Genomic DNA, 27,168 nt, shown 5'->3' on the forward strand with positions numbered 1-27,168 from the left:
CTGACTGCGATTTGTTTCTCCCCATCAAGGAAAAATAAATGCAATTACACAAAGAAAAAAAAATGTGGTCTTAAAAGAGAGCGACATTTAAATAAATGTGTTGGGACTGACCGATTGCTCTTCTAAATGCTGATATTAAAATGCATTTCACCCATTTTAAGTATTCTGATTCTGGTTCTCTTTCCATACTCATCCTTCTTGATCTCAGTGCTGCCTTTGACACTGTTGACCATAACATCTTGCTTTCTCGTCTCGAGACTGTGTTTGGAGTCTCTGACACTGCCCTCAAATGGTTTAAGTCTTACCTCACTGATCGCTGTCACTTTGTCTCTCTCAATGGGTACAGGTCTGAAATTGGTCTTGTCAAGTCTGGTGTCCCTCAGGGCTCAATACTGGGCCCCTTGCTCTTCAGCATTTACATGTTCCCACTTGGTCAGCTTTTAAGATCACATGGCCTCAGCTTTCATTTCTACGCTGACGATACTCAAATATACATCCATACCAAACCTGACACTGATGTGGCTGTCTCTATTCTATCTAATTGCATCTCTGACATAAAAATTTGGATGACTCAAAACTTCCTTCATCTTAACTGTGACAAGACTGAAGTCATGCTTATTGGTACCCCCCATCAACTTCGTAAAGCCAGTCCTGTAACCCTGTCTGTAGATGGCTCTGTACTTGAGCTCCAATCAAAATTGAAAAACCTTGGGGTTATATTCGATTCTGGCTTAACATTCGACCCACATGTACAGCATACTGTCAAAACATCTTTCTTTCACCTTAGAAATATCGCAAGACTACGCCCTATGCTATCATTAACTGTGGCTGAAAAGCTGATCAACATATTTGTATTCTCTCGAATTGACTACTGCAATGCTCTGCTCCCTGGGGTATCCAAATCTACTCTGAACAAGCTGCAGTATGTCCAAAATTCAGCAGCCAGAATCCTGACCAGATCTAGTGCAAGTGTTCACATTACTCCTATCCTGGAGTCCTTGCACTGGCTTCCGGTCAAATTCCGCGTAGACTTTAAAATCCTCATGCTCACCTACAAGGCTTTACATGGCTTGGCACCTCAATACCTGTCTGAACTTTTATCGCCCTACTCCCCACCTCGCAACCTCCGCTCTTCAAATTCTGCCCTCCTTACTGTCCCCCAAGCCCGTCTACATTGTATGGGCGACAGGGCCTTCTCCTGCTATGCCCCCAAGCTCTGGAACTCCTTGCCCAAGGATATTAGAGAGTCACCTTCTCTAAACTCCTTCAAATCCAGACTCAAAACCCTCCTTTTCAGAAAAGCCTTTACTTAACTGGTTCCATTCTTCACCCCTCTGCTCTTCTTAATACCATCTTCCACGGTCTCCTCTATTGTTATTGTTGTATTGTTGTAATAATAATTGTGTCCTGTCTTGTGAAATTTTCTTATTTATTGTTGTAGTTTTCTTATTTATTGTTATTGTCATCCTGTAAAGCGCTTTGAGAAGCCACCTTTAAAGGCGCTATATAAAATAAAGTTTATTATTATTATTATTATTATATAAGTATTAAAGTTCTTTATATAACAGGATAATTATAAAAACATTTAGCAGAAAGTATAGCATTTTTTATTTAAAATTGTTCCTTTGTAGTTAAGACAACAGACAAGAATCAACAGCATGTTCACAAAACAAAATGACATCTTATTTTATTACACGGTTATTTGGATTCAACATCACATTCTAGTAATGTATTTACAGGCACAATCGTTTACTTTAAAAATGGATCACTTCCATGAAACACTGCTAGTTGATCAACATCTGACACGTTCTATCTGAACAGCATTCAAGGCTTTTCAACTGCACCGCTGACACCGCAAGCTTCGGACAACGAGATCACAAACCCGCCTCTGCGAGTCATCGACTTTGCACTCTTTATCTGTTCTAGGAATTAAAAAATCTTCTTTGCCAGTGGGAAAAAAATATCTGACATTTCTGAATCAACATATAACAAATATAAAAAAAAAACAACAAATATTTATTCAAGTGTCAAAACTGCCCAGTTTGCTTCAGAACGCCCTTTACCCTGTTAACGGTGCTCCTGCACAACTAAAACCCAAGACACAACCTGCCATCACTCCTTGAACAGTCTTTTCCATCTTCGCAACGCCAGCTTCTTTGCTACCCTCATCCGGTTTCTTCACAGTAAGACTTAAACATAGCAAATACAATGACTGGTACCGTGGAAAGAGATGCATTTAAATGGGTACTACAACGCTTCCAAATAAGCAAGCTTTCAACAGCTGTGCTCTCAACGTGCTTCGAAAGCTGCAATTGAAATACTCAAACTCTCGCACACCTTTTTTTAACGGAATTTGTCACCTGTCGTCTAGACGTCAAAGGCCGATGATACCCCCACCCCTGTTGATTTCACACACAGGCAGACGGTCGACTGGGAAGACACTTGCCATGAACCTTAAACCTCTCGAACCCGCAGTGGTCGCAAAAAGGAACGGGGCTGGGATCACATCATTCCTCGTATAAAAAATATTATATAAAAATTACAATATGGTCTATCCCACAGCACCGCCCTGATTTTGTCACTTCTGCAGAGTAAAAAGGCGGATAAACGTACTGCGCCGTCAACCGGCATGTTTCACCCACTCCCGAGAACCTAAAAGCAAATCGTTTCTGGCCAGGCCAAAGGCGGCAGCCGCGTGTGTGTCTGAGCGGTGGCGTTGGTGGTCAAGGCTGAGAACGGGGGAGTCGGGGCACCTCGCTGGAAGATGGGGGCGTCAGTAATAGTCCTCCAGGTCTGCCTTCTCGCCGGAGGCCTGGTTCTGGATCTGCTGCTGTTTTCGGTACAGCTCTGCCACCTGCGGGTCGAGAACGGCACAGGGTGTGGGCAACGAAAAAAAAACGGGGAACGCGATCAGATAAACGTGCACTGCTCTGCTCACGAGAGCTCACGCTATGTCACGAGACTGGCACGTTCGCAGCGCGAGGGCTTGGCACCACGATGGGCGATGTCACTTCTGTAACACCCCACGGTGTTAACACAGGAAGTTTCTCTCTCTCTGCACCGGGACTGAAAAAAATACCGCGCTCCCCAAGAGAGACCGTGCAGGAACACTTCAGATCACCTGCACGTGAATATTAAAGGTCTTATTTGGGCCATTTTCCTGTTCTTCTCTTAGGCTTTAAAACAATTATTGAAAGAGTCCTAGAAAATTAGACTCGGGGGATTCGGGGGTTAATATTCCCCTAGGTGACTGACCTGCGCCCCGGTGGTGGCCTCTTCCGGTTTCTTGTCATCCCTGATCCGCAAGAAACGAGGGAAGCGCAGAGAGATCCCTTTATCGGAGTCCGCCTAGAGGCGTACGATAATAAACGTTGCAAGAGACACAGTTAACTTCCATTTCGAGAATCCGGCGGGCACTTTGAATCACGAATGCAAGCGAAGGATGCCGAAGGGAGACTGACCAGTCCCATTGCCGCCTTGTGAACAGGGGACAGCGACAGGTCGGCGCACTTCACCTCCCACACCTGGACCGCCTCCAGCCACACGTCGGGCTCGGCCGATTGGTCCACGCGATAATAGGGGCGGGGACTGGGCAGGGTGTGGTCCTGCAACACACAACTCGGGCTTCAGCACTGCTGCACTCAGTCCATAAACAAACCGTTTTCATAAGCGTGCAGGATGCTTTTGGAACGTCATGGTCATACGGAAACTGGGATCACAAAAGCACACACAAACCAGAGGAGGTCATCTGTCCCATCTCGCCCAAAAGACAACACCACACCACATGGGACACAATCCACCAGCCTTGGGCTGTTTATCTATTAGGCCACTGGGATTCTCATTCTGTCCCTAACAATCCTGTACGGGATATGATTACAGGGTTGCAAGCATTTTCTACCCTTGCAGAATAAAAGCTCCTAAGCAAAAGTGACAAGACACTTTACAAAAAAAACAGTTGGGTCATTTTCACATGCTCTGTGGAAATTAGTTTAAATAATGAAATTCCACATGCCTCTAGACTGGCATTTCATACATCTGCTTTCTTTTGACCCCAGGGGACATTGAGAATTTTCTACCGCCATCTACTGGCAATGTGTATCAATTAAGGAACCATGCAACTTTAAACCTTTAAAGCGTACTTTTTTCCAAACTTTGCAACTGAGTTTCCCCTACTTTGTCTAAAAGATTGGCTCTTTTACAGAGATCTTCTATTACAAAATAACACTTTCTGGTTTTCAGAACAATCCTGTTTTGGAGAATTACCTTTAGGAAGTTAAAATGCTGCTCCAAATCTTCATCTTTGAATCCCGTCCCAATCTTAAAAAGCCAGAGAGGGGTTAATACAGACATACTGACTGGACCCTCCAGTACATTAACACTGCACTGAGAGAGAGAGAGGGGTTAATACAGACACACTAACTGGACACTCCAGGACATTAAAACTGCACTGAGAGAGAGAGGGGTTCATACAGACACACTGACTGGACACTCCAGTACATTAACACTGCACTGAGAGAGAGGGGTTAATACACACACTGACTGGACACTCCAGTACATTAACACTGCACTGAGAGAGAGTTCAATCAAACTTTATTTGACAGAAAAAAAACAAAAGTATTAATCAAGGGTCTTAAAACTCTATTTTAAGAATTAAGAAAAAAAAAATAATAAAAATAAATAAAAATCATAATTGGAATAAAACTCTTTCATTATTTATGATCCTGCACAGGACATTTCCAAAACACCAAAACTTTTCGAATGTTCTGAGGTCATTATGCGATTTGTAAAACAGAAATTCTAACGATATCCTGCTCTTCACCAACCCTTCGAACATCCTCACCAAGTCTACAGACCCGGAACCAGAGATCTTATTTTTCCGAGTCCTGTAGATGGTGAGTTTGGCCTGGCCCAGCAAAAAATTAGCGAGGAGGGTCTGAGTTTTCCGTTTTTTTGTGTGACCTACCCCAAACACGAAGATAACATTGTTGAAGGCCAGGCCAAGGTTGGTGAAGAGCCGGATCAGTACAGCAAACATGGGCGACAGGCGGGGGCAGGCGCTGTAGCAGTGGAACACCGTCTCCCTCTGAGCGCAGAAGGGACAGGCGTCAGACACCGCCGGGTCCAGAACCGACACAAACGAGTTGACCCCCAGGATGGTGTGCAGGACCCTCCACTGCAGATCACCAGCCCTCTTGTTGAGGGGAAATCTGTAGAGGCTACCCCAGGCAGGCCGGACGTCATCCGGCACTCCCAGACGAGCCCTCCAGGGGGTGTCAGGGAGCGCGGACAGCTGGGCCTGGTGCCTAGATGTTACGACTAGTCTGTACAGACATTTCCCCCCAACACCAGCTAGAGACCTCTCCTCTGAGGCAAGGGGCTCAAGGAGAGATCCCGTCGGTCCGGGACTGAGCGCAGGAGACACTAGCAGACCAGGGAAAGGAGGCTGTGTGATTGGAATGTGATGGTCCTCAAACAGACCCTGGATCAGCAGCATCTCCTGGAGAGGCAGAGCAGAGCGAAGCTGACTGAGAAACCTGTCTACACACCGCCGCGAGTGTAGTCCCAGCGCATCACACGCCCACTCCACGCTGCGCCAGCAGCCCTGATCCACGTCCAGCAGGTGGTGGAGCTGTGTAATGTTGGCGTGGACCAGTCTGCTGGTAAAGTCCAAGGAGCGGCCCGGTTCTATGTCCATTCGTAGATTGTGTATTAATGGTTCCCTGAGTGTCCAGTATAGACTGGGCCGCTCCTCTTCCCTCTGCACGCGCAGATGCCGCCAGGCTTCCAGGAGACTGCGCTGGAAAGGCGGCAGTGGAGACAGGTCAACCCTGCTGGTGTCCATTAGGAAGAGCACACAGTCGAGCCCGAGGTGTCCTGCTCGACGCAGCAGGGTGAAGGTCAGCTCCCTCCAGGACAGCGAGGCCGGGCCGAACAGCAGCTTCTGCACTGCCTGCAGGCGAAAGGCGTCCACTCGGCTCCGGATGTCGATAAGTCCTTGCCCTCCGTCCTCTCTGGGCAAATAGAGGACGCCCCTCCGCAGCCAGTGCAGTCCGTCCCAGAAGAAGTCGAGGAGCGTGGCCTGCAGCTCCTCGACCAGTCCGGCTGGTGGCTCCAGACACACCAAGCGATGCCACAACATCGAAGCCACCAGGGTGTTGACAATCAGAACCCGGCCTCTGTAGGAGATCTGGGGGAGCAGCCAGCGCCAGCGGTCCAGACGACCTTTCACTTTTTCAAGGAGCCCCTCCCAGTTCTTTTTCACGCTGGCCTCATCCCCCAGGTGCACCCCCAGGTATTTGAGTCCCCCTCTGGTCCAGCTGAGCCTCTCTGGCAAGGCTGGGGGACCCATCTCGCTCCACTCCCCCAGGAGTAGGGCGCTACTCTTGGCCCAGTTCACTTTGGCTGATGATAGCCGCTGGAAATCACTTAAAGTTGTCTGTAGCGCCCTGACATCCTGTTCTCCACTGACCACGACCATGATGTCATCAGCGTACGCCGAGATCTTGACAGTGGAGTCGGGGCAGCCCGGGATGGACAGGCCCCTGATGACCCGGCGCAGCTGATGTAGCAGAGGCTCGATGGCAAGGGAGTAGAGCATTCCTGAGAGTGCACAGCCCTGCCTGACTCCCCTCCGCACTGGAAACGGAGCACTCAGCCCTCCGTTGACCTTTAGCACACTGAAGATGTCACTGTACAGCACCTGAATCATGGCAACAAAGACAGGGCTGAACCCGAACGACCTCATGGTCCTCCACAAATACTGATGTTCAACCCTATCGAAGGCCTTTTCCTGGTCTAACGAAATGAGACCAGTGTCTAAACCCAATAGTCTGGAGGTGGCCAAAACATCTCGAATCAGAAATATGTTATCAAAGATTGACCTTCCGGGCACGCAGTACGATTGGTCGGAGTGCACCACAGACCCCAGCACCACCTTCAGCCTGTTGGCCAGAGCCTTGGACAGGATTTTATAATCTACACACAGCAGGGCAACAGGTCTCCAGTTCTTAATGTCACACAGGTCCCCTTTCTTGGGCAGCAGGGTGACAACAGCTCTCCTGCAACTCAGTGGCAGATCCCCCTGCTCCAGACTTTCCAAATATACATCGAGCAGGTCAGGACCCAGCACAGCCCAGAAGGCACGATAGAATTCGGCTGGCAGGCCATCGAGACCAGGGGTCTTGCCATTGCTCAAGCCACTGAGTGCGGTGGAGAGCTCCTCCAGGGAGAGAGGCCTCTCCAGCCCTGCCCTTTCCTCTTCGGGGACCTGTGGAAGGTCTTCAAGGAACCTGCGTGTGCGGACCGAGTCCTCACTAGCCTCGCTGGAGAAGAGCGCTTTATAGAACTGCACGGTCCTCTCCTGGATCTGCCCGGCCTCGTGCAGCTCCTGCCCTGTCTCCGAGCACAGGCAGTGGATCTGCCGGCTCTGGCCCGGTTTCTTCTCTAGGCCGAAGAAATAGCGAGTCGGGGCGTCTACCTGTGATGCACTCTGAACCCTAGAATTTATTAGAGCTCCTTGTACTTTTGTGTCCAGAAGGCCAATGAGTGATTCTTTTTGGGTTTGGAGGTCATCAATTAGCCTCCTGTCTGCACGACACTCCAGAGCCTGGTGGAGCTCCAGAATGTCTCTCTCCAGAGCCTTCATGGACTCATGGATACCTCTCGTGACACTTCCAGTGTACTGCTGGCAGAACTGGCGAATCTGCACCTTGCCAATATCCCACCACTGCCTCAGGGAGACAAAGTGGGCTTTCTGACTCCTCCACTGCTGCCAGAAGAACACGAGGCAGTCGCAGAAGTGAGCATCGTCAAGCAGCTGGGTATTAAAGTGCCAGTAGGCACTGCGGGCCCTCACTGATGGCACAGCGACTGTGCAGACAGTGAGACAGTGGTCCGACAGGCCCACTGGACAGATGGAGCACTGCTTGACGATGCTGTAATGATGTTTACGGCAGTAAAGTTGGTCTAGCCTGGCCAGAGAGAGGGTATTCCCCCTGACCTGGGCCCAGGTGTACTGCCTCGTGTCCCCATGACATCTCCTCCAGATGTCAGTGAGGTCAGACTTGACGAGGATCCTGCGCAACTCCCTGGCCGACGGGCCATGTGGCTCTGCATGATTCCTGTCCAGTGTGCTGTTCTCTGTGCAGTTGAAATCACCCCCCAGGAAGACCAGCTCTTCAGGCTGGCAGGTCGCCAGTGCAGTCTCAAGCTCCCTGAAGAGGGTGACCCTCTCCCCGCCGTCGGTGGGAGCGTAAACGTTAATAAAAACAAAGGTTTTCTTTCCGATAACTACTCGCACGAGTAGCAGGCGACCCTTCACCACCTCCTGGACGGCGATAGAGAGGGGCTTGAACCCCACAGAGAACAGCACCGCGACCCCCGCGCTCACAGGGGACCCGTGACTGTACACGATGTCCCCCTGCCACTCCCGCTGCCAGGCGATGATGTTGGAGCTGTCGGTGTGGGTCTCCTGCAGGAAAGTCACCTGCAGGTTCTTTTCTTTGATAATCTCCAACACCGCAGCTCGCTTCAAAGCCCTCCTGCACCCATTGGTGTTCAAACTCCCTATCCTAATGTCGCCCATGTTTGCGGAAAAGAAAAAAAGAAAAAACATAAAACACGAACAGACATGTAGCACGCAGTCGGATAGTGATGTGATGTGAGGGACAGGACTCATTCGTGCTGAGGTGCGTTCCGCGGTCCTGCCTTGATCTTACCTAAAAGGCTCTTCAGGCGCCATCTCTCCTGATCGCTGAAGTCATTCGCACCTGAGCCCCTCTTCAGATGGCGCGTCGCGGAGAGGACAAAGAGCTCGGTGTCGGGAAAAAAGTCCTCGACCACAGTTCCCCTCTTACCTTTAGTCTTCTCTAAGAACTCCCTAATGCTCTGGAAACTGTAGCCTCCTCTGCAGCTCCGCCGGGCCGAGGAGCCCGAGGCGAGAGAGGAGTCGGTGAAGCCGCCCTCGTCGTCGCTCCCGGACTCCGAGGAGCTCCGGGCGGCGGCGGCGGTGGCGGCGAGGACACTCCAGCGCGTCCTCACTCTCCCGGTGTCGGAGTCACTCGCGGCCCCCGGGCCGGCGACAGAGCCGCCCTCCACCGAGCTCTCTGTGCTGCGCTTCTTCTGCACCGCACTCTGCACAGATTTTTTCGTGCGCTTTCTCCGCGGCGTCTTAAAACCATCATCTATTTTTTCAGATGATAACTCATTTCCTCCCCACACCGTGTCTACAATTTTCGCTGGCGCTTGAGACGCGTTTTCCCCTGTCGGTGTCACTACCTGCTCTCTCTCTCCCTCTCTCCGCCAGCGCTCATCTCTTGCTCTCCGGTGTGGGGGGCTCCCTGCTCTTCTGAGGGCTGCGGTGGTCCACTCTTTACTATCTGCTCTCCTGATTGGGACGCCACCGGCTCGGGCTCACCTGCTCCCTCCAGCGATCTCCTCTCCTGCACCCCGGCCGTGGGCTCTGACTCCCCGCTGCCTCCCTGCGCTGCTCCGCTCCCCGCTGCCTGACGCTGTCGGCTAGCCTCCTGTGCGCCCTGGGGCTGAGGCTCCCTGCCTGTCTCTTCCTCCACCTCCGGGCAGTTCTTCACCACATGCCCCTCGCTCCCGCACCTGAAGCACTTCATCGATTCCGAAGTCACGAATACAACATAGTCGCAGCTGTCAATACGAAATTTAAGGGCCACATTGATCTCTTCCGTGGGGTTTTTTAGGATGACGTAGACCTGTCTCCGGAAAGAGACGACGTGCTTCAGCTGCGGAGCCCTGCAGCCCAGAGGGACCCTCCTGATCGGAGAGACCACCTGTCCGTATCGGGACAGTTCCCTCTCCAGCAGCTCGTTCCTCATGAACGGAGGCACGTTGGAGAGGGTGATCTTTCGAGCCGGGGCCGCGAGAGGCAGTACCGGGGTGAAGGTGCCGTCCAGGACAACTCCCTTCTCCACCAGGGTGTTTGCCAAATCGGTAGACTGCAAGAAAATGACTATACCTCCACTCATGCGGGAAGCGGACCTGATGTTCCTGCAGCCCACGACCTCCCCGACCGCAAGAACGCACCTCTCAAGCGGACAGAACTCCGCAGGGGAGATTTTCACACCATGGCGACGAGTTAGTTTCTCAAAGGAGAGGTCTGGAGGATCAGAGCCTCCAGAACCAGCCATGATGAGAAAATAAACCCCGCTTTTCCCCAAAAAAGACAGAAAAACACAAACCCAGTGAAGAAAACACCGCCACACGATCAAACCCACCGAAGCTCCGCCCACTCACTCACTCAGTCTCGCGAGAAACACACAGAGAGAGAGAGAGGGGTTCATACAGACACACTGACTGGACACTCCAGTACGTTAACACTGCACTGAGAGAGAGAGGGGTTAATACAGACACACTGACTGGACACTCCAGTACATGAACACTGCACTGAGAGAGAGGGGTTCATACAGACACACAGACTGGACACTCCAGTACATTAACACTTCACTGAGAGAGAGGGGTTAATACAGACACACTGACTGGACACTCCAGTACATTAACACTGCACTGAGAGAGAGAGAGGGGTTAATACAGACACACTGACTGGACACTCCAGTACATTAACACTGCACTGAGAGAGAGAGAGGGGTTAATACAGACACACTGACTGGACACTCCAGTACATTAACACTGCACTGAGAGAGAGAGGGGTTAATACAGACACACTGACTGGACACTCCAGTACATTCACACTGCACTGAGAGAGAGGGGTTAATACAGACACACTGACTGGACACTCCAGTACATTAACACTGCACTGAGAGAGAGAGGGGTTAATACAGACACACTGACTGGACACTCCAGTACATTAAAACTGCACTGAGAGAGAGGGGTTAATACAGACACACTGACTGGACACTCCAGTACATTAACACTGCACTGAGAGAGAGAGTGGTTAATACAGACACACTGACTGGACACTCCAGTACATTAACACTGCACTGCAGCCACAGTGAGAGCTGGGAGCCCACCTTGCAGATTGACTGGTACTCCTCATTCTCCTCGTCATAACAAGCCAACAGGAACCCGCCGTAGGTCCCAGTTCTTTTCCCTTTGCCAATGTAGGCTCCGATCACAGCCAAGTCCAGCGTGTCCCCCACGCCCTCCAGGTAGTCCTTCTTCAACTGCGTAGAAGGGGACGAAAGCAAAAGGGGGGTCAAACAAGAGCCTTCCCGCACCAGTTGGACACCAAACCGACAAGAAAACGGATACGGATACGGAGAACCCCAGGACGGACGTAGCCCGTTACTGGCACAACTGCCCATTACCAACCCCATCACCTCAAAAAGGGGAGGAAGTCAAACACGACCGCTACGTGCAAACCCCCCAGATCAGCGAAAAAAAGAGTAAAAACCCGTGACAGGCACAGCAGGGCTTCTGAAGGCTGTCCCCGGAAGGAGAAAAGGAGATCTGAAACCCCGTCCGCCCGAAGAGTGCAGGCCTTTACCTTGAGCCAGTTGTGCGACCGCTTGGCGATCTCGTACGTAGCGTCCTTCTCGAGGGTTTTCACCATCAGGCCCTCGCAGGAATCTGCACGATGGGGGACAATTTTTGCTACATGAAAGAAGCCACAAGAGGCTTGCGGAAACACGTCGCAGTGGTTACAGTCTCGAGCAGCGTTTTGCCCAGCGCTCGGTGTGGGCCTGGATGTCCTGCAGCCTCACTACAGAGGTTGGCCTACTGACGGATCCAACTCAAAAAGGATCAGCAGCTTCCGGCACAGGCCAACAACAGATCCGAGGCTGCCCAACCCAAGGAGGGTGGGAGTCCACAACGGGTCGCTGGCAAAACATGCGGATGCAAAAAAAACAACAAACAAACAAACAAACAAACAAACAAACAAACAAACAAACAAACAAACAAACAAACAAACAAACAAACAAACAAACAAACAAACGGGCTTCACTGGGAAAGCAAAGAGGGAACAACCTTTGACGGACTGCTCCAGGAATTCGGCGATGACATCTGTGTTGTCGGAGTCGAGGGAGCAGGCGAACATGAACTCCCCCTCCCGCTCTGTGAAGCTCTCCCGCAGCAGGGCGCGGCGCTTGGACAGGGGCTGGCGGACCAGCGACTGCGGGAAACACGTGCAATAATAATAATAATAATTGCTTACACTTATATAGCACTTTTCTGGACACTCCACTCACAGCGCTTTACAGGTAATGGGGATCCCCTCCACCACCACCAGTGTGCAGCCCCACCTGGATGATGCGACAGACTAATGAAGCCAATTTGTAGATTATTAGGAGGCCACGATGGGTAAAGACCAGGGGGAAATTTGGCCAGGACACCGGGGTGACACCCCTACTCTTTTCGAGAGACGCCCTGGGATTTTTAATGACCACAGAGAGTCAGGACCTCGGTTTTACGTCTCAACCGAAGGACGGCGCCTGTTTACAGTATAGCGTCCCCGTCGCAGAGTAATGAAGAAAATTTAAGAAGCCACAAGCCGTCAAGAAGGTGTTTCATGAAAAGAGTAGGGGTGTGACCCCAGCATCCTGGCCACATTTCCCCCTGGTCTTTACCCATCATGGCCTCCTAATAACCCCCCTCTCTGATCTGGCTTCATCACTCTGCTCTCCTCCCCACTGAGAGCTGACATATGGTGAGCGTACTGGAGCACTATGGCTGCCATCACATCATCCACGTGGGTGCTGCACCTTGGTGGTGGTAGTGGGATTTCCCATTATCTGTAAAGCGCTGCCAGTCGGAAAAAAAACACTTCCTTAAATTTAACTTTTTTTTTCTAAAACTGGAAGATATTTAGAAATAAAATCTCGGGTATGGCATTGCCATTACCTACAAAGAGATTTTAATAAATAATTTTTCCCAGGCACGATGGGTTACACAACCGCGGAATGGAATGACATGAAATGACTGAAGCATGATCAATTTTGTACATTAATATGAAGTAGGATAATTCATTAATCTAATTAATTCATTAATTAATAAACATCGATGAAGACCACAGTTTTGTAACTGGCGGGCAAACCAAACTGGAGACAGTTCCACAGAGACAGCACGTGTTTCTCATGAGAGCTAAAATGTGTCCGTTGAATACGTGCCTTATCTAGGGCTCAGACAACGCATTTCTAGGGGCACACCCTTCTCTTACCTCTCCATTCAGATACAGCAGGTCGAAGGCGTACACGCACACTTGGACTTTGATATCGGAGGCGTCCACATCCTTAAAAAAAGAAAGAAAAACTCATTCTTGAAAGAGCACAAGCCCCACCTTTTCCGGAATGGGCTTGGCTGCTTTGTGGGGCCGCTCGCTTTGAACTCGAGGCTGCCCGGTGCGGACAGGTCAGTGACGTACCTTCCTCTTGCGAGTGGTCAGCACCTGGAAAGGCTGGATCTGCTTCTTCTCCCTGTCCCAGGCCACGGCCTCCGCATCCAAAATGCAGGAGCGCACCTCTTCTTTCTTCACCTGGACAGACAGACAAACATTCACAGAAGGAAGCTGACCAAGGGCGAGAGAGAGAGAGGGGCAGAGAGCCACCAGGCTGACCGAGGGCGAGAGAGAGAGACGGGCAGAGAGTCACTAGGCTGACCGAGGGTGATCAAGATGGACAAAGGCACTAGGATGACACAAACCATCTGAAACTAGAAACGGAACAAGGGATGCAAGTGGATGAGAAGCTTGATACAGTGAGGACTTCTCCCATGCTCACTGGAGTCACGAGGAACTGACAGCCCTCAGAGCTGAGCAATGAAACAGCGAGTCGGGAGAAGAAACGGAAAGGAGCTCTTACCTGCGGGATTCTGGAGATGATGTCGGGGTATTTGCTGGTGTTGTTCTCTTGGTTTCGGCTGTAGATGTGAACCTCTCCGTTTTCAAGGATGTGGATCTGAAGGAAACGGGCAGCAGGGAGACACGGTCAGGGCCAGGGTTGCGGCAGCGGAGGTGAACACTTCGTCGGGCACGACCGGCGCACCCTTGAGCAAGGCCCTCCACCAGAGCGGTCCCGTCCCACAAGGCCTCCCCTGACCCCATGGCCCCACCCCCTGATCTATGACTCCGCCCATCTAGTCAACCCTCTAAGCTGTGGCTCCGCCCCTTGAGCCCATCCTCCGAGCACCAGCTCCACCCGACTGGATAAAACAAGTACCACCCTGGATTCAAGTGCCAGCCAAAACATGTTCATTCTCATCAGATGACAAAGTCTGGCTGGCTACCAACGAGGGTTTTCCGATTCTCATCTAACCTCAAGCCTGGGGTCCCCCTCTTCGGGGTTTCACAGTGAGGAGGTGCGACCGTACCCCACCCCCCCCAGGCACCTCCGCGCCCCAGCTCACCTGCGCCCGTTCCCCATCGTACTTGTACTCGCAGGTGAAGGTGGCTTCGTCGAACCTCTTCATGACTTCGCCGATGCCCCTCGTGGGGTGAGCCAGCATGGGCTTCAGGGGCACCCCTGCAGGAGACCAAACGCGCATGACCCTGGTGACCCTAGGGCTGAGGAGCGGGAACAGGGCGGCCCACCAAGACACAAAGAGACTATTACAGCCGTAGGAAGAGGTCACCAGAGATACCCCCCAAGATACTGACTGCCAGGGAACTGTTAGAGCATAAGAACGGGTGGGACCAAAAGGCGGACATGCGGACCCTTTAGCCTAGTTGGTAATGGATAATCAATTGATCTGATCAGCTGTTTCTTGAAAGAAGCCAGGGTTATCAGCTCCAACAACATGCCCGGAGCTGCTTGCTCCTCACAGCCCAGCCCTTGGGGTACAGAAGTTCTCCCCCTCTTCCCGGTTTTAAAGCCATTTAAACCACACTTTCCACCTGTGCCCTCAACAGTACGCGGACAGGTTCCTTGCATCACTGTATAACCGAACAGAACGAGAAAAGACAGGATTCAAGTCTGGAAGATCCCGAAGGACATCGATTGGGTCAACCCTGGGCAGCATTTCAGTCTCAGCTGCAAATCAAACGGCCCATCTTCACAGATGGAAAACGAACAGAGAACAGGAAACATTCGTTGACATCGAGGATCCCAAAGGCAACCGAGGAAGGTGGGCGAGAGCCAAATGCGGGGCCACTTCAAGATGTGGCTGGTTGTAGATCCTAGTACTACAGGCAACTTTTCTTGTGCTCTTTATGAGTGAGGTCATCTTCTCTCCCACTGGGGAATTGAGAAGCTGCTGCTTTTCAATTCCTCAGAGGGAAAGTCAAAACGAAGATGAGAAAATAAATAACAAAACACAAGAGGCAGAGTGGCCGGAACAGGAAAGCAAAGCGTCTGGAATTCTCCCTACCAGGTGTCAGCTTGCAGTGTTTCGGCAGCTCCTCGATCCCCTCTTTCAGCAAGACCGGAACGATAACGTCATAGTTGGGAAGCTCGCTGCAACGGGACGGGACGGGAAATTAGGGAATACAAATCCAAGATCCAAGCGATGTCCACCAAGGGATTCTACACGCTGGAGGCCCAGGCAGTTACAATCTGGGATTTTAAAGTAAAACTGGAGCAAATGTGTTCATTGAAGAACAAACAAAAAACCAAAGAGATGAGATAGAGGAATTCATCTATCATTTGACGTCATTTAAAGTACTACTGCCTATGGGAGTGTTTCAAGCTCTCTCCAACTGGTGCCTGAAATTTGTTCAGCCAAAACAGACAAATAGAAATCCCTGAGACATGAGAAATGCTTAACATGTTAAAGATCTGGTCTGTGAGCGATATTTCGCAAGTCACTTTGAACCCCTACTTGAACAATACAAAGTGTCTGAAAGGACTTACCAGTAAGTCTGTTTGAGGATGAGGGCTCTCTCCTCAATCCAGGCTTTCCGAGCTTCCGGGGACATTCCCTTCCCAGCATTCACCTCCTTAGGTGGGAATTCTGCACCGTGGGGTGGGTTTTGGGGGAAGCAGAGAGCAAAAACGGACGTTTCACTTGCTTGGTGTAAAACTCGGCATTCCTTTCTCCATATTAGCAATCAAATGACGCTATGCAGCAACTTTCAAGCAAAGAAGAGCCCTCAAAGACCTAAAAACAACTAAACTCTCTAAGAATAAGCTGCGCAAGACGCAGAGAACCGGCTACAATCTAGTTCCCAAATCTCACCCTGACAAAACCTAAGAAATGTTTTCACACCCGAGTGAAAGGGTCTGTTCGTAATGTGATGTCAAGTGTACAAGCCCAGAGCCCAACCAGACAGGAGGGATTGAGGTTCAAAACCACAGGGGACAACGCTGGTGCTGGTCTGCTCTCAGAAAAACGCCTCAATAAATCACGCCTGGGCCACCGGATCGTCAGCAGAATCAGTTCCCCACTGACCTACCCGGACAAATACATTCATTTCTGCTCATTAATTAATTGGAGCAGCGCCAATCATATCGGGACACGTCCCGAACGGGGATCCGACTGCGCCCGCCTGGTGCGGGGCTCCTGGAGGCGGCGGGCGCGAGGGCGCCGGGGCTCACCTTGTCCCGGCGGGGTCAGGCAGACCGCCTGCGCCAGAGCGGCCAGGACCGACTGCTCCGCCAGGCCGATCCGCAGCTTCCCGCCCAGAGACCTGCGAATCAACCCGGGGAATGGTGCTCTTAGTCCCGGACCTTCGCCCCACCCAACAGCACATCCCGAAGAAGAAAAATCAGACGGCAGGGTTATCGGCGGCCCCGAATCCAGGCGTCGGCGGGGGAAACGGGTCGGGTTTCGGGAAACCAGGCCGGGAGAGCCTTACCGGACGATGTAACGTGCCTCGGAGAAGCGGCAGGCCACGAACAGCCCCTTGATGATGTCGATCTTTTTGTGCGTCGACTGCGGAGACGGAGGAGGTATGAGACCGGGGGCTGGCTGGGGTGGGACTGAACGCTAGCGTACTGCCCCCCCCACCCCCCCCAGAAGAAGCACTCGGCCAAGATCACAGCAAAGCAGGGAGCAGCTAGTCGCCCCAGGATTTCTTTGACTCGGGAGTTGGCTTAGCCAATGTCTGCACGACCGGATAATAATAGAATAATAATAATAAAGTTTACTTATTAGAAGTAGGTGCTCAAAGTAGGCTTTAAAAATAAAACGGTTATTAAGGATTACAAATGACAAAAGACAAGCAGTTAGAAGCACAGCGGAGGTTAGGCAATGGAGAAGACAGACACTAAGCGAAAGCCTTTCTAAACACCTGGGAAAGGTGGATCTCGGATATCCTTGGGGAGAGAATGATATTAGATATCGGCCCCCTTTGCCATTGGTGGACCCCCCCGCCCCCGTCTTCTGCCCCCCCCCCCCACTCACCGCGTTCCCCGTCATCTTGGCGATGTCCGTCAGCTTGCCGAAAACCCCCGTCGCCGTCAGCTTGGGGGGCGTGAACATCATGCGCTGGTTGCTACGGGAGCTCTCGGCCACCAATCCCAGGTCTCCCTTCTCCTGGGACTCCGCCTTGATCTTGTCCAGCTGCCGGCCTGAAAGGGCAGAAACACGGTGCTGCTGTCGGCCTCGAGATTCCTTACGGCTGTGACAGCTCCCAGATACTGGCGGGCTACAACAGGGAACCGATAACGCGGAGAGCGACAAGAACGACCGGCGCGGACGCAGCCTGGCCCCGACGCCAACGGGATTTTGATCCTGAACGGTCTCGGAATGAGTTCACCCGGTTAGAGTTTCGAATGAAGAGTGGCTTAACTTTTGTGAATTTCAACAGAGATATCCAAACTCGCATTTATGGAGAGAGCTCTGCTGGAAAAACACTGTTCGGTTTTTCATTACTCCGAGCCAGAAGGCGCACCATACTGGGGAAAACTAAGTGTCGGAGACCAAGGTGATCATTGGCATATATTCTGGAAGTGCCCTAAAATAAGGCTTTTCTGGAAGGAGTTACATGAGGCCCTGGAAACTCTATTTGATAGGAATGTACCCTTTACATTTGAGGCTTTATATTTTGGTAAACTGGATTTTGATTGGAGGGGAACTGACGAATACTTGTTTGGAATCCCTATATCAGCAGGGAAGAAAGCTATAACAAGAAAGTGGCTTCTCCTAGATTTACCAACAACAATGAATGATTTAATTGAATTAATAAAGGAAATACAGTGCCTTGCGAAAGTATTCGGCCCCCTTGAACTTTTCAACCTTTTGCCACATTTCAGGCTTCAAACATAAAGATATAATTTTTTTATTTTATGTGAAGAATCACCAACAAGTGGGACACAATTGTGAAGTGGAACGAAATCTATTGGATTTTTGAAACTTTTTTAACTAATAAAAAAATGAAAAGTGGGGCGTGCAAAATTATTCGGCCCCTTTACTTTCAGTGCAGCAAACTCACTCCAGAAGTTCAGCGAGGATCTCTGAATGATCCAATGTTGTCCTAAATGACTGATGGTGATAAATAGAATCCACCTGTGTGTAATCAAGTCTCTGTATAAATGCACCTGCTCTGTGATAGTCTCAAGGTTCTGTTGAAAGCGCAGAGAGCATCATGAAGACCAAGGAACACACCAGGCAGGTCCGTAATACTGTTGTGGAGAAGTTTAAAGCCGGATTTGGATACAAAAAGATTTCCCAAGCTTCAAACATCCCAAGGAGCACTGTGCAAGCGATCATCTTGAAATGGAAGGAGTATCAGACCACTGCAAATCTACCAAGACCTGGCCGTCCCTCTAAACTTTCAGCTCAGACAAGGAGAAGACTGATCAGACATGCAGCCAAGAGGCCCATGATCACTCTGGATGAACTGCAGAGAACTACAGCTGAGGTGGGAGAGTCTGTCCATAGGACAACAATCAGTCTTACACTGCACAAATCTGGCCTTTATGGAAGAGTGGCAAGAAGAAAGCCATTTCTCAAAGATATCCATAAAAAGTCTCGTCTAAAGTTTGCCACAAGCCACCTGGGAGACACCCCAAACATGTGGAAGAAGGTGCTCTGGTCAGATGAAACCAAAATCGAACTTTTTGGCCACAATGCAAAACGATATGTTTGGCGTAAAAGCAACACAGCTCATCACCCTCAACACACCATCCCCACTGTCAAACATGGTGGTGGCAGCATCATGGTTTGGGCCTGCTTTTCTTCAGCAGGACAGGGAAGATGGTTAAAATTGAGGGGAAGATGGATGCAGCCAAATACAGGACCATTCTGGATGAAAACCTGTTGGAGTCTGCAAAAGACCTGAAACTGGGACGGAGATTTATCTTCCAACAAGACAATGATCCCAAACATACAGCAAAATCTACAAAGGAATGGTTCACAAATAAACGTATCCAGGTGTTTGAATGGCCAAGTCAAAGTCCAGACCTGAATCCAATCGAGAATCTGTGGAAAGAGCTGAAAACTGCTGTTCACAAACGCTCTCCATCCAACCTCACTGAGCTCGAGCTGTTTTGCAAGGAAGAATGGGCAAGAATTTCAGTCTCTCGATGTGCAAAACTGATAGAGACATACCCCAAGCGACTTGCAGCTGTAATCGCAGCAAAAGGTGGCTCTACAAAGTATTAACGCAAGGGGGCCGAATAATTTTGCACGCCCCACTTTTCATTTTTTTATTAGTAAAAAAAGTTTCAAAAATCCAATAGATTTCGTTCCACTTCACAATTGTGTCCCACTTGTTGGTGATTCTTCACATAAAATAAAAAATGTATATCTTTATGTTTGAAGCCTGAAATGTGGCAAAAGGTTGAAAAGTTCAAGGGGGCCGAATACTTTCGCAAGGCACTGTACATATAATGGAAAAAATAACATTTTCACTAAAATTACAAATGAACAATATTTTGTCAAATATTGGTCTAGATGGGTTCAGAACATTAAACCTTTAAGGTTGGATTTTGTTGAGATACAAAATAACTGATCTCCTCCCTTTTCATATTCATAAATGTATGCATCTTCCTTCTTTTGAATGTATATAGTTTTGTTTAAAAGTTATATAATTGCAAAATACTAGGGGGACAAACAGGAATAGACCATTTTTGCCTGTGATGTAAGGCTGAATAATGGTGGGTTATATGTAAAATGGTTTTGTTTTGTTCTCTAAAATTAAAAATTAAAAAGAAATGACTTCACCCAAAAACAAAAAAGGCTGCTTTAACTAATAGCAAAGAGATTGTCCCAGTTCTCTGGAAACCGGCGATTTCACAGGGACCTGGAAATCCTACTGGATCGGAGGCCTAGAGACTTCCCCCCGTCCCGTGGTGTACAGAAAGGAAACGGGGACGAGGAAAGGAAAGTTCAAAACTCCTCTAAGATCAGGAGCTAGGACGTGGTGTCATGAGTCCCGTTCTGTACCTGTTGCCTGGGCGACGGCCTTCATGAGCACGGTCTCCCCCACGCCCAGCTCCAGGCCCAGGAAGGCCGGCCCGATGCGGTTCAGACACAGGTACAGGCAGGGCAGCAGGTCCGCCGGGGTCAGAGCGATCACCGAGCGGAACAGGTTGGCCAGGGTCTCGATGTTCTTCAGCCTGCGAGGGACAAGGGGGAGATGGGAGATTGCGCACAGCTTTTAACAGCGGACCCTCTGTCCTCATTTAGTCATTCCAAAGAATACAACCGTTTCCGAGCGGTCCCGCAAACCGGAACGAAAGCACCCATGCGACTCACGAATGACGACTCCGAACCCAGAACTATCCCAGGAAAGCATCTGGGGAAAATGAGCGTTTGGCAGGCCGCCAGACCAACGCAGGGGCCGAGCAGACGCCCGTCTTGGGCTGTTATCCCCACAGGTTCTGAAAGGCAGGAAAGCCCGGCCCAGCTGGAAACCCACCTGGCAGACTCCTCCTCGATCTTCTCAAAGGTCCGAGCGACAGCCAGGTACGGGACTCTGCAGGGAAAGGGCCAGAGGGGCGATTCAGAGGATCGGGAAATAATAAAGATATTTTCACGACTAGCAGCGCTACTGTTTTACTGGCCGGCGACTACTTTCAACAGACGTTGCCTTGTTTAACGTTCCCGCTTTAAAGCAAAAAAAAAAAAGAAACGGGCAAGATCTGCAAGTCACCCCAGACGGCGAACGGACGCTCTCACACCACCCCAATGCGCACTCGGGCAGAAAAGCTCTGCGCGGTTTCTTAAAACGCCGCTGCCTGCGTGCACAGATGTGGGATCACATTCCCTCTCAGAACATCCCCGCAAGGAGCCCGCTGCCCCGGGATAGCACCCCCGGAAGGGGACACCCCACCTCTGCTCGTGGCTCCAGCAGGCGTCCTCCACAGGGTGGTAGTTCGACTTCGAGGGGTTGTAGTCTGAGGGGGTGCCGGCAGCCGTCTCCGACTTTGCCGGCTTGCCGAAGAAGCTACGATGAAACAGAGGGAAAGGGGCACTCAGCCGAGCTTTTACAGCTCTTAACATTTACAGGATTTTACATGATTCCTGGGGTGTGACATCATCACATATGCACGCAGGGCTAATGTGTCACTTGTTAGAAACTACTTCAGCGGACCCTGCCTTGTTCAAAGGTCCCACCTGAATCATCATCGTTCCCATCGCAGCCTGCTGGGGAAAGAAAGGGATGTGGAATGGGATCCCGACGTGCCCAACTTCCCGGCCGTGCCCGTGCTTGTCCCCATCCCCGAGTCTCACCTCCCTCCTTTGGTCTCCCTGCTCTCCGGCGGAGACGTCTGGACCGCAGGCTTCTCGCCATCCGATTTCTCCAGCTTGACGGCCGCCTTCTTGGGGGCTGTTGGAGCAACGTTGGCCGATTTGAGAAAGGAAAAGGTGGGAAGGGTCCGAGAGGGAGGGGGCGACGTGGCGGGGGCTGCGGGACCCAGGTCACTGCGCCGCGTGGCAGAGGGGGGGGGGACTTACTGAAGAAGCTGCTGACGGCCCGGCTCTTGGCAGGTTCCACCTTCCCTGGCTCCACCGACTTCCCGGCTCCGACCTCCTCTCCCTTCTTCCCTTCTTTCTTGTCCGCCTGGGGGGACTTCACCCTGCTCGCAGCCGGTCTGGCCGACATCTTGGTCTTGGTCTTGGCGTTGGCGTCGTCGGGCTTCTGGAGAGGGGAGGCGGCCCCTGCCTTCGGCGCAGCTGGCTTGGACGTGGCGTCCAGCCTCTTTTTCCCAGCGTCCTCGGAGGGCTCCGATTCTCTCGCCTCGCCCGGCCCCGGCTCGACCTTCATCTCGGCGATGTCTCCCGTCCCCTCCACCGCCCCGGGCGAGGGGTCGCTTTCGGCCGCTCCGGCTGGCTCTCCCCCGACGGGCGAGCTTCCCTGCTTCTCCGAGGGGACGCCCCCGGAGTCTACTTCCATGGCTTCTCCATTCCCCTTCTCCGCTTCGGGGACACACACGCATAAATGTGAACAGCCAGAAGCAAAAAGAAGTGAAGAAGAGTACCCACCCCCGAATATCAGGAAAATGTAACCCAGAGTAGAGATTAATTACAAGAGTGGAGTTAATATCTCTCCTCTTACTGACAGTGTCCTGGGATCTGTACTGACCAGCAGTCAGGACACCTCTACTCTTACTGACAGTGTCCTGGGACCTGTACTGTCCAGCAGTCAGGACAGCCCTGCTCTTACTGACAGTGTCCTGGGATCTGTACTGACCAGCGGACTGGACACCCCTGCTCTTACTGACAGTGTCCTGGGATCTGTACTGACCAGCAGTCAGGACACCCCTACTCTTACTGACAGTGTCCTGGGATCTGTACTGACCAGCAGTCAGGACACCCCTACTCTTACTGACAGTGTCCTGGGATCTGGACTGACCAGTCAGGACACCCCTACTCTTACTGACAGTGTCCTGGGATCTGTACTGACCAGCAGTCAGGACACCTCTACTCTTACTGACAGTGTCCTGGGATCTGTACTGACCAGTCAGGACACCTCTACTCTTACTGACAGTGTCCTGGGATCTGTACTGACCAGCAGTTTTTTCTTAACACGTTTCCCTAATTTCTCAGTCTCATTTTCCAAAAGCAAATCCTTTCAGACTCTTACCTGGCGTCTCCCGATCCTCCAGTCGTGCTCTCTTGGGCTGGCTCTCCAACGGCCCGGCGTCTTCTGGGGGCGACGCCCGTCTCTCCTCTGTGATCTCCAGTTTCCTTTTGGGGAACTGTTTCCGGGCTGCAGAAGGAGTCAAGTTCCCGTTCATCATCATCGACATGGAAAAACACGCAGAACAGCAACACAGACACAGACAAGTAGATCTTCAAGTATTTCAGCAAACAACCAGGAGGATCCTGGTTTAAATCCCCAGATTTAAGCTGTGCCCCCCTTAATCAATTAAATTAATTAATTTCTCAGACGGGTTATTAAGTCTCAATCACAAAATAAATTCATCGATGGCATTGCTAAATTGTGAACTTTGTGAAAGTACTATAAATCGCCATGTGGTCGCAAACTGGCATTCGAGCTCCGGCCAACTGTAACTTGATTGCAGCCCTTCCTGCTCACTAGTCCCTGCAATGACTATGTACTCTCATGAATGAGTGGATAAGTGCAGGTTGTGCAACAGACATTTCATAGCAGATAGTTTCCAATGTGATCGGCATGCAGGGTTAAGAAGTATTATGAGTCTGCCAAACTATCTATGGGAACCACGCCGAAGGGTTGACCCAGCGCTGCCCCCTCGGGGCAGGGCGTACCGGTGCGCCGCTTGGGGATGCCGGAGGGGGAGATGACGGCGCCCTCGCTGCCGGGGGAGCCCTCGCTGCCGGAGGGGGAGCTGACGTCCGGGGCAGAATCCGTCCTGGGCTGGGGAGGGGCAGATACAGGGGTGACCTGGAGGGGAGAAAACCCAGAATAAAAGACCCTAAAAATATTGCTCCCCTAAAAATATGATGACAATTTTACCGTTACAATACAATCAAAGGGGAAAGTCTTCTAAGAATGTTTACATTTTACAGTAAATAAAAAAAGGCCAATTAAACCAATTAACTGGTCAGTTACACCAATCAATTAACTAACAGACGTGCTACAATGTACATATATCTATAACATTACATTGGGAATGTATATGTATACACACTGTGCTATAAGGACGTCTCTTAATAAATATAAAAGCAAGCAACAAATGGGCACTTCACAACATGAATGTACGCTGTTTTGGCTACCGGCAGATTGAAATTCGAACAAATATGCAAGACACGGCCTCGCTCTACTGATAAAACACAGCTGCCCCTGCTCCAAGAGCAGCCACCTGGTGCTGACGACTCAACCTCACACACGCTGCAGGTTTCACTGGATGGCTTTATTCAATGAACATGAAGCAGATGACCGCGTGGTCTGACTGACCGAGGAAGTGATCAATTAGACCCTTCAGTTAACCAGTTAACGGATAGCTCAGGTTGAATGGGAAACAGTGTCGTGCGAAGAGGTCATGTTGCTAACTGCCTGGGGACTGAATTCTTGTATTATTCCGCTATCCAGAGCGCCTGTCAGTCTCCTGCAGTGTCTGTTCCCGACACTCTCACAGCTGGGACTGCAGGCGCAACCTCACTTAAGGGGGCAGCAGCTGTGCCCCCCAGCTGGATTTGAACTCACGGCCCCCCAGGCATGAGAGAAAAGCGGGGCGCTCACCTGCTCCGCAGCAGCCTGGGGTGCAGGAGTGGCCCCCTGGGTCTCCCCGCCACGCGGCTCGTCATCGTCGCTGTCCGCGATGCGTCGGCTTCTCTTGGCCGTCTTCTTTATGGGGGAGTCGGGCTCCGGGGTGCCGTTCTGCGGTTTCAGGGGGGACTTGGCGGGCCTGGGAGACAGAGGGAGAGGTTGAGCTGAGGATCTGGGGCTTGGGGAGCTGGGCACCCCATCATAACCCGGGGGTGACGATCTCCTTAATGATGAGCAAAGTTACTGTACAACCCAGTGAGATCAGGGTAAAAACACAGTCCAGTACAGTAAAGCCCAGTGAGATCGGGGTAAAAACACAGTAGAGCACAGTAAAAGCCCAGTGAGATTGGGGTAAAAACACAGTACAGCACAGTAAAAGCCCAGTGAGATTGGGGTAAAAACACAGTCCAGCGCAGTCCAGCCCAGTGAGATTGGGGTAAAAACACAGTACAGTACAGTAAAGTCCTGTGAGATCGGGGTAAAAACACAGTACAGCGCAGTTAAAGCCCAGTGAGATCGGGGTAAAAACACAGTACAGCGCAGTTAAAGCCCAGTGAGATCGGGGTAAAAACACAGTCGAGTGCATTAAAGCCCAGTGAGACTGGGGTAAAAACACAGTCCAGTGCATTAAAGCCCAGTGAGACTGGGGTAAAAACACAGTCCAGTGCATTAAAGCCCAGTGAGACTGGGGTAAAAACACAGTCCAGAGCAGTACAGCCGAGTGAGATCGGGGTAAAAACACAGTACAGCCCAGTGAGATCGGGGTAAAAACACAGTACAGCACAGTAAAAGCCCAGTGAGATCGGGGTACAAACACAGTACAGTACAGTACAGTGCAGTAAAGCCCAGTGAGATCAGGGTAAAAAGGCAGTAAAAGTCTTTTACTCACTCCGTCTTCTCCGCGGTCCTCGCGCTCCCCTTGGTCTTCCCGTCGCCAGCCGCCGCGGGCCGGAAGAACGAGCTGCGACAGAGAGCGCGGACTTCATTTCACACACACGCACAGCGACCAAGGTCGACACGAACCGTGTGGGCCACGGACAATAACTACAGGCGGAAGCGCCTTTAAAATCATGGGTTTTAATAAGCCAGAGATCTGATTTTATTTTCGTTCGGTTAAGACGATTCAACAACATTTCTTTACCCAACACCTTGCTTTTCCAAACCCCGCAATTTATAAATAATATCGCTCTTTACAGGTCATGGGGATCCCCTCCACCCCCACCAGTGTGTCCCCCCACCTGGATGAAGCTCCAGTCTGCTCACACACAGCAGCTCTCAGTGGGGAGGAGAGCAGAGTGATGAAGCCAGTTCAGAGAGGGGGGTTATTAGGAGGCCATGATGGGTAAAGACCAGGGGGAAATTTGGCCAGGACACCGGGGTGACACCCCTACTCTTTTCGAGAGACACCCTGGGATTTTTAATGACCACAGAGTCATAACCTCGGTTTTACGTCTCATCCGAAGGACGGCGCCTGTTTACAGTCTAGTGTCCCCGTCACTATACTGGGGCATTAGGACCCACACAGACCGCAGGGTGAGCGCCCCCTACTGGCCCCACTAACACCTCTTCCAGCAGCAGCCTCAGCTCTCCCAGGAGTCTCCCATCCAGGTACTGACCAGGCTCACACTGCTGAGCTCCAGTGGGGCTGCCAGTGCTGAGCTGCAGGGGGACATGGCTGCTGGCAAATAAATAATGCACCGGCATCACCGCGCAGCAGCTACGCGCCTGGACGCAGCTCAACGCTGCAGCAGTGAAAAAGGCGGTCAGTCCTGAACGTTAAATCGCACGGAGCATAAAACGCGGCGGCGCAAATTGTTTCTCGTCTCAAGTCAGAGCCGCAGGTCGCACTGACCGGTCAACAGGTTGCCAAGCGGGGCTCTGGACACGCACACTTCCGGCTCCAGCCTCCCCTACAGTACAGTACAGTACAGCAGCCAAATAAACAGCCTACAGCAGGCCGGGCCGTGAGACTCCAGCTCATCCCGAATGCAATCGGCGATTGTAGAAGAGACCCCAAACCTGTGAAAAGACCTGTGTCTAGGACACAATCGCTGAGTGCGATTCCTTGTTTTTTTAATTTTTAAACCACATATTTCTTTTGCAACCCGGTTAAAACGACGCGTGCTATCGTTAACACAACCGGAAAAAAATAAACCATTTCAAGGCACGCCAGCAGAGCCGTTGAACACGACGGCACATACAGATACGTGCACATCAATGCCCAATGCCCTCTCAGCCCAGGCTGCTGCAAAGTCTCTCTCTGCATGCACAAACACCCAGCAAATCGCCAGTGATGAAACTCACGCTATACTCCTCTGCATCGTCAGCTCCGGATGTCTTCAAGGCCCGGGTCCAGAATGCCAAACAGCAAATCAAATCGAAGATAACGTGTTTTTCTCTTTTTGTGTGTTTGTTTAATTAATCCAAAGTGCTGCCACCTTCCCGACCGCTTTCTTTCCGCGCGCTCCGACTCTAAACTGAAGCGCCAAAGTGACGTCGCCCAGCAGCTGCCGGGAAAACCCGCCCTGCAGACGAGAACCATAGACATCTCGCTCTCTGACACAGATAGACACGAAACACCCGGAAACGCCGCACGACGTCGCCATCTTGGTGGGGGGCAGAGGTTAGTGTATCGCCGTCACGGTGCGGTCGTCGCAGAATTCTCTTCT

The 27,168-nt window shown here is 51.1% G+C and overlaps 1 protein-coding gene across 1 annotated transcript; it reads right to left on the reverse strand.

Moving 5' to 3' along the window:
* Window positions 1–1,584: 1,584 nt before the first annotated feature.
* lig1 (ligase I, DNA, ATP-dependent) lies at window positions 1,585–27,017 on the reverse strand. Its single transcript, XM_088633888.1, has 26 exons — window positions 26,804–27,017; window positions 25,389–25,460; window positions 24,473–24,638; window positions 23,539–23,674; window positions 22,892–23,017; window positions 21,763–22,224; window positions 21,538–21,634; window positions 21,137–21,250; window positions 20,723–20,779; window positions 20,248–20,420; window positions 17,263–17,429; window positions 16,715–16,791; window positions 16,455–16,546; window positions 15,771–15,870; window positions 15,289–15,374; window positions 14,329–14,444; window positions 13,785–13,880; window positions 13,349–13,459; window positions 13,145–13,216; window positions 11,956–12,100; window positions 11,474–11,556; window positions 10,998–11,150; window positions 4,264–4,317; window positions 3,462–3,605; window positions 3,256–3,348; window positions 1,585–2,854 (listed from the first exon to the last, which is right to left on the reverse strand). Exons 1-26 carry the CDS (start codon window positions 26,818–26,820, stop codon window positions 2,774–2,776), a joined length of 3,090 nt encoding a protein of 1,029 aa, XP_088490014.1. The 5' UTR covers window positions 26,821–27,017; the 3' UTR covers window positions 1,585–2,773.
* Between the last annotated feature and the right edge of the window lie 151 nt (window positions 27,018–27,168).

Source organism: Lepisosteus platostomus, chromosome 6, assembly GCF_059453375.1.
Source record: "Lepisosteus platostomus isolate fLepPlt1 chromosome 6, fLepPlt1.hap1, whole genome shotgun sequence".
Lineage (NCBI taxonomy): Eukaryota > Metazoa > Chordata > Actinopteri > Semionotiformes > Lepisosteidae > Lepisosteus > Lepisosteus platostomus.

Excerpts from the sequence above, each read along its gene's own strand:
- lig1 (XM_088633888.1), bottom strand. Across the intron at positions 13,881-14,328 it reads ACGATGGGGAACGGGCGCAG|ATCCACATCCTTGAAAACGG; the intron begins GTGAGCTGGGGC and ends CGTTTCCTTCAG. Across the intron at positions 13,460-13,784 it reads TCATCTCCAGAATCCCGCAG|GTGAAGAAAGAAGAGGTGCG; the intron begins GTAAGAGCTCCT and ends CTGTCTGTCCAG.